Raw genomic sequence first — 12,004 nt, forward strand, 5'->3', positions numbered from 1 at the left:
TGGATAGATACGCCCTTGTTCTCTGTTTATTTCTCGTGGTTTAATGTTCTCCTTAAATGTGACCATTGGTTTTTCTCCTGTATCACAGTTGCTGTTTAGACTTCTGCCAGTGGACAGAACTGATTTGAGTCCTGGGCTCCCATCTATAGACAGTGGTTCTGCAATGGACGTTTCTTGCAGGGCAAGACTCTCTTTGGCTTCACTAGGATCTTCTAGTAATAACTCAGGGATTTCTGTCAAAAACAGCAGTTTTCCTATCTCATTTTCACACTGAATCAGCCTAAAAGACAAAAAGAAATTGGATAGCATTCATAATCATTTGGACACTAGATTCCACTTTCCCAAACTAATAAGGGTCTGACATGTAGGGTGAACAGAAAGCTTCATCACTAACTTCACTTAGGTTGCTTTACATCTTGTGGACTGAAGGCATTCTTTGTTATGAAACAAGCAACTCAACACCCTGCTGCCCAATCACTACCACCATGCATATTGCTGTCGCTCTTATTTAACTGTACTGCTATATTATTCACAAGCCCCACTATACTAGACACTAGACCCAAGATAAAACTCATAATAGTTTATCATCTAAGGCAGTGGCTGGCAACCTTTTTAAGCCATGGGCTGGAACACCATAGCTCCAGCCTGATGTAGGCCCAGGGATTTATGTGGCAGATCAGGGCAGGGCTTTCCTTGTAACTACAACAGGGCCAGGCAGTTGGGAGTTACCACTTCTCCCAGATCCCTGTTCACCAATTGGAGCATGGACCCAGCTACCAACAAGTGGGGAGCTGTGCCAGAGCTGGGCAGCTGCTCCCATGCTTCTGTCACTCCTGTAATGCAGCTGGAGGGCAGGAGGGCAAGGGAGAAGTGGTAGCAGTGTGGACAATGCTTCCAGCTGCCTGGCCCCAGTACAGCTTCTCACCAGCTAGAAGCTGTACCACACAGTCAGGGAGAGGATAGGATGTAGAGGGGAGAAGCAGCAGCAGCAGCAGCAGCAAGGGCACAGCTCCTTGCTGCTTAGCCCCGGCATGGACTCAGGCAGGGGCAAAGCTTGCAGGCTCTGTGGGCCAGATCCAGTAGCTCTGCGGGCCGTATTTTGCCAACCCCTGATCTAAGACATTTGGGAAGTTTCAATAATGCTCAGCACAAACATCACAAATTCACACGCTGTTCTGTCAATAGCAAACTACACGACACTACAATAATACCACATGCAAATGTTTTAGAATACATCACCATTTCCACTCAGTCCATCTTTAACACCTGTCATTACTCACAAGTCCTACAATAGTAACAAAACTACACACAAGTGAGGGACAGTACACAAAAGTTTTGTACAAACCTTGGCTGGTTGTCGGCAATCCATTTCCCTGTGAAGATCAAGCGTTGTTGCCGTATCTGCCGTTGCTGCCCCTCTTTGTCTCCTGTAATTGCCTGATGACCTTTGGAGAAATCCAAGTTCCTAGTGTTGACATAAACAAAACAAAATTAGTCTCATTTGCCTCCTATAAAGGCAAATATAAGCCTTTGAAAAAATCGTCATAAACTGCACAGTTAATCTACTGTAATTCTTGATTTCAATTTTGATTTATTTAAATTGCATTATATAATTATAGATGTCCAAACTGCATTTTCAGTTTTACTTGGATAAATTAGGTATATATTATGCAGGTAAGTTTTGTGTCAGGAATAACTTGTGATAAACAGTTGCTTTTTTAATATCAGGAAAAAACCTTCAACATATTAACTGACTAAAACCAAAAGCATAAAAGCTACCAGCGAGTACACCAATTAAATGTTTTTAATAAGTTTAATAATTTTATCCTTATGTTTAAACAAGGATATGCTTACTCCCAAACTATCTTCTATTTATTCCTATAATGAAGCCATAACATTACTGGTACTATTTCTATTGAAATAATGGAATTTACTCTGATGTCAATTACTGAAGTACTTGACTATGGGAACACACTTAAGAGAAGATTAGGCTGAGCCAGAGAAAAGCAGAAGTCTTCAACAACAGAAGGATACAACTTGGTCAAATAATTCTTTTCCTCCTAACTATTCATTTCCTAACTTTTCCAATGCAAGTGGCTCTTCTAAGCCAGGCTCAATAACAAAGGAAAGTACAGAAAGCTTAAATTTAAACATTTAAATCAGAACATGTTACAAGTCTTTATTATATATGATACTTATTTAATTTTGAGACTTCAGGGAAGTGACCTTAAGAATTCTCCCTTCTTCCACAACATTGTGGTTTTCTATTAATGAATGGAATCTAATGTATCAAGAAAACAGAGCACCTGGAATCCTGACAGACTAGTTTTTCTTTGTTACTAGATTTGGCTATTTCCAACAGGTTCAGGGCAAACTACAGAAATGTTGTTAAAGCAGAACGTTGCAACGACTGTTGCGGAGTGCTGACAGCATGAACCTCTGCAGACATTACAGTTAGCCCAGTCAGTTAATAAAAAAAAATAACATGTCCAGCTAAGCTAGGTAAAGGTCAAATTAAAGAGAGCAGAAGGCAGAAGAGGGGAGGCAGCCTTAAGACAGATATCCCAATTATAAAACTACATCTAATAATCTGGGTTTATCAATTAATACTAATACTTACACACACACACACACACACACACACACACACACAGATATAGAAAATACTAACTTTATCTTAACAATTAGGAGATATACTTCGTTAAATTTCTTAAAGAAACTGTAATAACAACATAGCCTTGTCAAGTGAAAACCACAAAAAGAGGTAAAACAAAACAAAACCAGAAATGTGGAAAGTGACATTCTCAAACGTTGAAAGGAAGTGACATTCTGAAATGTTGAAAATTACACTGACAAAAAGTGTAATTTTCACAAGCATACTGATTCCACCCAAGTAAAAACTTTCCACAGTTATGGAAAAATGATTCAGTCCAATTCTCCAAGTTCCCGTGAAACAAAGAAATGTAAAATAAACCAAATCAGAGAATGTTTGTTAGAGTAAATTATACATAATAAATATAGGGCATAAACTGAAAGGAAAAATGGAAAACCTAGAAATCCAAGTTTATTGTTGCCACTCTAGAGTAAAACCCCTGTTATCTGGCACAAGTGGGGAACGGTGGGTGCTGGTAAGCTAAAAGTGCCAGTTACCCAAGGCACAGGGTTTCCGGCCGAATGTGGAGGAGGGAGGGGGAGGTGTGGTGGCAGCTGCACACAGAGCAGGGGGTGGGGGCAGTGGTGGTCGCACGTGGAGTGGCGACAGCAGAGGGTGGTGGCGGTGGTTGCTGCGTGCAAGCTTCACCCCCAACCCAGCACATGGCAAAGCAGTGCAGCATAGCACCCTGAGCGTCCTGCCACTTTCAGCAGCACAGCACGGCAATTCTGGTTAATATGGTATTCTGGTTGGTGAAGTACCGGATGACAGATTTTGTTGTATATGCCTTCATCCTCCTCCCTCTTGAGTCTCCCCATGCTGTGCAGATGAGGATCTACATGGACTTCTGTGGTACTCATTTACACACAGGATAAGCATTTATTCTTGTTCTTTCAGGGTATGAACAGCAAGAGATTAGGCCACAGACTTGTCTCTTGCATCTTCCCGGTGACCTACTTACCAACTGCCTGTAATCCAGGTAAATAGCTCATTAGTGGGTACATCTACACATGAATTGAACTGCACAGTACAGGCAACCCCCAGTTAACGCAGTTTCGGTTAGTACTATTTTGCTATAGCACTCATTTAAAATTGATACTTGATTTCGCTAAGTGCTCAGCCAGTTTCGCTATAGTGCTCAGTGGAATCAGCAAGTTTCAGTGGAAAGAAGCAGCAGTGGCCGCGGCAGCAAGTGCAGTGAGTGGCAACGAGTGTGGGGGCGGGTGTGGTCGTGGAGGGGTGGAGAAAACCCAGGCACAGCTGGTCAACTCAGACTGGTGAGGCAGTGAAGCGTCCCATGGGGGGAGAGACGGTGCGTTTTGCAGCTCGCCGAGCACGTAGCGGGGAGGCTGCAAACCCCCCCACTCCTGCCCAGCTGCAAACATCCACCCTGCTCCTGTGGGACATTCCACCACCCTACTAATCTGAGTTCACCTGCTGAAGCAGCAGTGGTGGGGAGGAGCGCGGGGCTTGCACCGGTGCCCAGGGCCAGGGGGACCTGCACCCAGGGTGGGGCCGCTGGAGTGTGGGGCCCAGGGCCAGAACCAGCAGGGGCCCATGCCCAGAGCGGGGCACCATGAGTGCCAGCGCCCAGGCTGTCACATGGGGCCAGAGCGGCTGGTGGGCAGGAGAGGAGAAATGGCAGCTGTGACAAGCAGTTGGGGGGGGGGGGGGAAGAAGGAGATGGGCATCAGCACAGGGCCCGAGTCGGTGCCTGGGGCCAGGGCCAGTGGGGACCCAGGGTAGAGCAGCAGTAGTGCAGGCCCAGGCTGGCACATGGGACTGGAGCAGCCAGCAGGCTACTGGGGAGAGGCGACAGCGGTGGTGAGAAGCAGTGGTAATTAATTATCTATATTTACATTAATTCCTATGGGCAAAGGGGTTTCGCTTACCGCCGTTCCGCTTAACACTTGGTTTTTCTGGAACCAATTAAGAGTGCTAAGCAGGGATTGCCTGTAGACTAATTTGCTGTGGTGTAAAGCACCACAGTCCACACGTGTGGCACTATTAGACTGCAGCAAACTAATTTAAGCTGTTGTAAGATAGTACTGTCAGGGATAGTACTATCTATAGTACTACCTTACAGCGGTGAGAATAACTGTGCCTAAACACATGTGTAAACACTGACCAGGGCACATACCAAAAGTCTTCAAATTCTTAAGTAAGTAAGGGTAAAGCCTCCTTCAATTGTCACCTCACCTGAATGAAGGCCTCAGAGCCAAGAATCCCTGCAACTCAAACTCCTCTGGAAGTGGAGTAGCTGATGAACAGACAAGAAACAGTATGAGCAAACACGCATGCAATAATTAGGTTATGGATATTTGGTCACCATACAGAGTACCGATTACTATTAGACATGCTATAATATACTGCCAATGCTACAGAAGCTATAGAAAGTTCAGGATAGACAAAATGAAATGTTGTGTAATCTGCTCAGCACAGGAAAGCCATTTGTAAAAATATTCAAGTGTACCAGTACTAGAAGCACCTTTATTTCATTTTCACTATCCAACCATTATTTAGTGCAACTAGCATCATTTGTGTTATCACCACCCCCTTCACAAAACAGATTAGGTGGTGTCCTTACCATTGTTATTGGACAGATCTTCTTCATGGGGCTGGAAACTGTTTAGAAGAGAAATCAGCCAGGGCCAAATGCTATAAGTCAAAAAGATAGTTTTCACTTTGAATGTAATGCCTGAAAGAATCCAAATACTATTTAACTTTACCAGTTAAATATTGAAACCAAGCAGAGCTACAGTCCAATTTAGCCCTACTCATCCTCCAAAATAGACAGTTTTATGAAGTTCTGGTACCGTCCTGCCTTACTGCAGATGGCCAGGAGCCTTTATGCCCTTTACCAAAGGAACTCTCAGCAATTAAATGCTTTTCTTTCAAGACTGTGAAAGGAAGAGTAGCAGTTCCTATGAAGCTCAAAAATATTTCAAAAGCCAGTCAACAATTCTCTAAATCCAGGTTTTGCTGTCAAATTAATACGGAAAATCCACTTCCCAGCTGAAGCGAAACAAACAGTGGGTTTTACTTAAATTTAAGTTACACTAGGCAAAAGAGTTCAAAACACCTGTTCATGCTTTCTAATTCAAAGCTAACTGCTCCCAAGAGAGCATAATCTGACTCAGGTGAGAGACAAATTGCTTCATGAAGAAATGTAACATTACTTCTCTTAACATTAAAGAATACTGTCAAATCTAGGAAAATATCTTGGGAAGCTAGAAAGTTCTACATTCAGGTTGCATGTAAATGAAACATCTAACTACTTTTATTATATGCTCATGCTCTGCTGACATTGGTGGTTCTAATAGTGACTGAAAATAACGTACACTGAAGAACAGTCCATTTCCAATTTAAAGATTATACTATACAGAATAAGGTAGGCCATGACACTGTTGAAATGTAATGCATTTTCCCTGTACTGGTACCCAAGATGTTTCCTTTAAGCTGAATGCCTCCTAGAACTCAAGCACATACAGTTGAGACAATGAAGGAAAAAAATGAGCCACTGATCCCATTCATCCTTTATTTCCATTATTTTGTCATTCTAAAGGGCTGCTTCTGAACTCGAAGGGCACCTCTTCCACTCCTCTTACATGCAGGAGATGGTGCACCTCTTGTTTCAACAGTATTTTGAGAGGGGTCCCTGAAGAGAGATGGAGAAAGTCTGGGAGATGCAATGGGACATGAATTGTATGCAATAACCACTGCCAACAAACTTAGGTCCGCTGTTCCAGTGATCTCAGTCCAGACTTCTCAGGAAAAAAAAAAAGGAGTTGTTAAAAGGGATCGTTGGAATTCCAAAGATTCTGCCAGGCTCTTGATTAACATGGAGCCTTTTGTCAAGAGAAAAACCATCAAGTACACCACAGCTAAGGAAAAGATGGGTTGTCCACTTCTTCAGATGCCTCTTGTGGACTGCAACAGACATGGGGCTAATGCAACCTGAACATCTGAGATCTGGCCATCTTTGTCCTTGAGCACTTTTTATGCTCAAAGTGGGCCTACAGATCTTTAACAAGCAAAGGTTGCAGCTCTCAGTGGAAAGATCCCCTTTTTGCAGTATGGATCTGTCTGGATATTTTCAAAGACTACCACAAGGAAGATTCCCATATCTTAGTGTGATCTAAGTACATGTAAATATAACACACAAAAACAAAGCAAAGCAGTCTACAAGGAAATTCTACCTGTCAGCTTTCCTCTCTAGTACGATGGATTTTATTTCTTCCATGTCGTCCAGTGGAAGACTTTCTGTAAACTAAGAATTTATTCCAATGTAAATAGCCCTAGTTTGCCAAAAAATGCCTAGCAGTGGGGGCACACAGCAAAAGTATTTTTTTTGCCAAATGGTTTCAATCTTAAAAGACCTTTTCCTTCACTGTTTTCAGTCCTCCACAAGACCTTAAAGACCTTAACAACTCCTTAACGTATGCCAAAGTCTACCAGACATGGACTGGTACAGGAAGTCTAGTGGCTTGTGTAATTTATCTTGCATTACCTGCAAATGACATCAAGGGTCTCAGCCATCAGTTTTTGGCACATGCTAAGTTATGCCAAACAAGACCTAAAAAGGACAGACTGCCTCACTATGGAGGATAATAAAATTGCCACTGGAATCAATTAATCCTTCCCCTCTGCCAACTTGCCTAATTTTGTAGACCACAGATCTAAGGCTAGAAGAGAGGATGAACTGCCAAACAGGACCCATGACTGAAAGCATACAGGCTCTGGGCTACTGAAAGGATGTCAGGGTCTTGTTTCTTGAGAAGCTGATGCCTTCAGAGCAGGAATCCTTCCCTAGCTCCCAGTGTGGCTAAATAAAGGAAGTAGCTTGTAACCAACATCTAAAACTGCTAGATGCAGTATCATGACTTCAGGTGACCAGAGGCCAAGCTGGCACTGCTGTTGTATAAGGCACAAGGGGAATCTAACAACCAGGCCACAGAGAAATCATCCAGCATCACATCATCAGCAGGTGCTGACAGTGCCAAGTACAGAGTGCTGAAGAGTTTGTGCTGGAAGAAAGGCAGTCAGCAAATTTAGCAGGCACTCCTTTCATAACTGGTAACAAGGTACCACAAGGAGTCCATCTTACGCTAGTGGTTACCTTTCTGCAATGGAGCTTGTGATGTCTAATATATGTAGACTTCTGCTTTTCACTTCTGAGGGTGCTGGAGGAGAAAACCTTGTCTCATTTCTAGAGGAATGAGCATCACTACCCTTTTCTGAGGTTGCCATGTGGATCAAACTTGAGAAGCAGTGTTTTAGATGTGTCAGCCCTTGAGCTCATGGAACCATGGCTTATTGAAATACTAGCTGAAAAAGACTAGATGGAGGACTGAATTTTAGTCACACTCGCCTTCTCCATATCAGAGAGTTTTCATGTAGCACTCAGGGTGAAATATTTTTAGGCAGGCATCTCTAAGCCTCCCATGTCTGCCTAGAAAAAGAAGCAGTAGATGGGGCAATGGTCAAAGACATGTCCTTTGCCTTAAAAAGGCATGGTGCCATTCTGATTAGTGCTAAGGAGGGACAGGTCTTAAACCCCAGAGATCTAGTTTCTACTACAAACACTCAAGTTTGGTATTAGGCTCAGAATCTCTGCCTATTACCTGTGAGAAAAAAAAAACTAAACTAATTAATTGTAGTGGAAGAAGGCGGCTCTGCCTGCTGTGTTACCTAGTCCAAGAATGACACCAGCCTTCTTTTTGAAAACATGCACACTGCTCTGCTCCTGATGTGAAAATTAAAATGTACTTAGGCAATGTTATATTGATCCAATCACTGAACTTTGGTTTTTGGACATCCAATGAAAAGTACATATCCGAGTATGTCACTAATACTCATTCAAAAATTGAAAAGAGTCATCGGCAAAGCCAAATAAAAAAAAAAAATTGTTGTAGTAAGGAAGTGGGTAGTGTACAAACACTATAATTAAGTCTAAATTATAATTATAGTATTAGAAGCACAAACATAGAATAAGCAACACTGTGGAATGACGTCCCTCATCTCCTAAGACATTTAATATAATACAAGACTATGTGGAAGCCAACTTCAAGTACTGCCAGAACCACTGACTCACTGTACAACCTTGAAAAATAAATAATTTTACTGTCATGTTCTAGGATTTAATCGAGGAAGCAAGCGTAAAAAAAAAAAATATCAGAACAAGAAGCAATGGTCTCAAGTTGCAGCAGGGACTTTAGATATCAGGAAAAGAATTCTCATTAGGAGGGTAGCAAAGCATTGGAACCAGCCAGCCACAGAGGTTGTGAAGTCTTCATCCTTGGAGGTCTTTAAGACCTGGCTAGACAAAGCCTTGACTGGGATGATGTAATTGGTGGTGGTCCTTGAACACACGGTTGAACTAAATGACCTCCTGAGGTCCCTTTCAGACCTAATTTTCTATGATTCTATCAGCAAACAAAATAGTAGCTGTTCTTTGGTCTTTCAGATTAGATGCTCTTAACGGACACCTCTATCCTTAAAAATTTAACAATCAAGTCTAAAACCAGAGATTCATGGTAGCAAACCCTATTTGGAATCTAATAATGACCCCGAAGAACTCTCACTTTTTTCCTTGGAAACATCATATACTTTTAAATACTCAACGTCTGCCATGTCAATAAACAGTTAGTTTCCCTTCTACCCTTAATCCTTCACTGGTCACCACCACCTTACTTAACAGGATGACAAAACAAAAATCATATTAAAAAAAAATTAACACTCACTACTGTCTCTCATCCACTACTGCCTCCTGGAAGACACTGGGCCTAAGTTTCAACCAGTCCATCGAAACTTTTACAGCTGGAAGAGGATATGCAGCTCCAGAGTCCTCCTGGTAGTCATTCTGTAATGGACACTTGCACAGGACTCCAAGAAAAGACACTGAAGAGAAAAACAAACAAAACAGAGAAATCCATAGAAAAATGTAAGTGAGCACTTATCCTAATTAAAGTTTCATCATAAACCACTACCTTGAAGATCTCTTTGCTTCCCAACTGATTTAAGAGTAAAGGATTTAACAACCACAGCAATGTTAAATATATGACCTGCAGAGCCATTTCCTTGAGCCCACAGGCTCCCAAAAGGGATGGAAATTTCACAGCACAACCTGCTGCAGAATTTAGGGAGATGGGGCCCCACTAGGGCAGATTCTGGCAGCATGGGTGAGTGACAGCTGTACTGATACCGCAAGCGCTTGCCCTGTCACTGGGTCCAGGTCTGAATCCAGTCTGGTACATGGGGTGAGTTTGACAGTACTGCACTAGCAGACCATTTCCAACCCCTCCCCTTTTTTTCCCCTAAACAGTCTCAACTGGTAATCATAAGAACAGATACAGTAGCAGACTCAGTGAGGTAATCAGGCAACTGTCTCCTTTTATACGGGTAGGAAGAAAAAGATTGACTTTGCTTTCTTAAGAAATAAACTGACTCTTTCCATACTAACTTAATGCATACCATGTGGAAGCAAAGAGGAAGACAAAGTCAGCTGATGTTTCTGTACTTACTGAAGAGAGCCAGCAGCTGTGTCCAACAGAGCTGTTCATCCTCACTGTAACTGTGCTGTTCAGTTTCATTGCTAAAATCTCGTAGGTGATGCAGTTGGAACAAGTTGATGACAGTAATATGAACTAACTGCTGAGAGTTGAAGGCTTTTTGGAATAACAATCGCTGTAACAAAAAAGCCTGTATTAAGTATGTGGACTGTAACCTAAAGAAAGGTTCAGAGGGTTAGTTTGACTGATAACCTGTAAGAATGTGGTTATTAATGCACTGTTTTAGTAATGGTTCAGTCATTAAGAAAATACTAATCCTAGAATATGAAAGACCTGAGAGAGGGTGAGGACAGATGTAACGTTTGAAGCATTTCAAAGCGCAGCTTCATGCTGAAGCACTTCAAAGTGGAGGATTTCAGCTGCTGCATGCAACGGTGTGTTCCCTAACGTAGGGTGTGACAAGTGGCCATGCCAACTTGCGGATCCACTCCCCGCTACCATGAGGACAGTAGAGTGGACTGTCAGTGCAGCTTCTCATCTCCCAAAGGCTGCAGCTGTATTTCAACTGCCACCCTCTCCTCAACCCAGCCCCAACTCCAAAGGGGAGGAGGGTGAACAGAGTCAGTCAGTGAGGGGACACAAAGGGCCTCTGGTCTCCTGGTGAGGCAAGGTGCACTCCAACAGAGTAGACAGGAGAGTCCTCACTGACAGATTGCCACCAGTTCCCTCCACTTCCCCTGCAGGGCAGTGGAATGGAGCAGAGTTCTGTGGGATGCTTAAGGACACAGAGGTCCCCAGTTGAGCTCCACAGTGTTCAGGAACAAGAGAAGTACTCCCTAAATGCGCTCATTTCTTTCAGGGTTAGTTTTGGAGTACTTCAAAAGGCTGCATATGTCTGTCCGGATCTCCTCTGGAAGAATTTCAAAAGACATTTAAACCACTTCCAATATTATATCTATTCCCACCCTCAGATTATCTTGATAATACACCTCTATTGCAACTGTTTTCCTTTAAAGATGGCATTGGAAAGGACCCTTAACTGACAATCTTTGCCAGACCTCTTCACCTGAGCGTACAATAAGATGGGTGGAAGGGAGAGGGGAGCAATCTGATCCAACCCCCCCAAACATACCATGACCACAAACCACATGCAGTGAAAGAGAGAGACAAGGGACTGACTAATATTGGTTAAAATATACACGATGGGGATCCTTGAAAGAGGACTTCCAGGAAGAGGCTTTCAGTTACAAAAGTTGACAAAAACATCAGTCCTTGCTAATCTGACCTGTGGGCAAAAATGTATTCCTGATGCAAAATCTAGCAATCAATTCAACCCTGAATGGAAAAGCAAGGTCTTCCAGCCAGGTAGCCGAGGTTTTGAAATGCTGTTCAAAGCACTGACATACTTTAGTCAAAAATCCCACCACCTCTGGTTGTGACCAACGTCCAAAGTTGTCAGAAGAAGGCATATGACCACCCAGATCATTGAAATGTGCTTAATAAAAAGGGGAGGATCCAAGGGGAATGCGGTGGTGTGATTCCATCCCCTTCTGTCATGTAGCTCATATGTTGGCAACTTCAGTTCTCCACTGTCTCAGATATCGGGGCCCCCCTGAAGAGTCCAGGCAGGAACTGAGCTTAGACTGTGTCACTGCAGCAGCCACCAAAGACTTTTGAGTCCCCAAAATAGGTAAGAATCCCCTCCCTCAGGTGCTCAGCAGCATCTCCTCTCCCATTCCCCCTCTCCAGCTGGGTTTCCCCACAGCACAGCCCCCCAATAATTGTACCACTGAGAAGAAGCAGCGGGTGACTTGCCTGCTGCCACTTTCTCCTGGCTGAC

General features: G+C 43.1%; 1 protein-coding gene across 1 annotated transcript in view; it reads right to left on the minus strand.

The window, feature by feature from the left end:
* The window catches only part of SMG7 (SMG7, nonsense mediated mRNA decay factor), an 83,800-nt gene that overhangs the window by 22,837 nt on the left and 48,959 nt on the right, over positions 1 to 12,004 (minus strand). Inside the window, 6 exon segments of the mRNA XM_025206158.1 lie at positions 1 to 280; positions 1,346 to 1,465; positions 4,853 to 4,913; positions 5,241 to 5,311; positions 9,397 to 9,553; positions 10,177 to 10,339. The exon segment at positions 1 to 280 is cut by the window's left edge and continues 3 nt beyond it. Coding sequence (XP_025061943.1) covers positions 1 to 280; positions 1,346 to 1,465; positions 4,853 to 4,913; positions 5,241 to 5,311; positions 9,397 to 9,553; positions 10,177 to 10,339 — 852 coding nt within the window.

The sequence above is a fragment of the Alligator sinensis genome, unplaced genomic scaffold, assembly GCF_000455745.1.
Source record: "Alligator sinensis unplaced genomic scaffold, ASM45574v1 scaffold471_2, whole genome shotgun sequence".
In the NCBI taxonomy this organism is placed as follows: domain Eukaryota; kingdom Metazoa; phylum Chordata; order Crocodylia; family Alligatoridae; genus Alligator; species Alligator sinensis.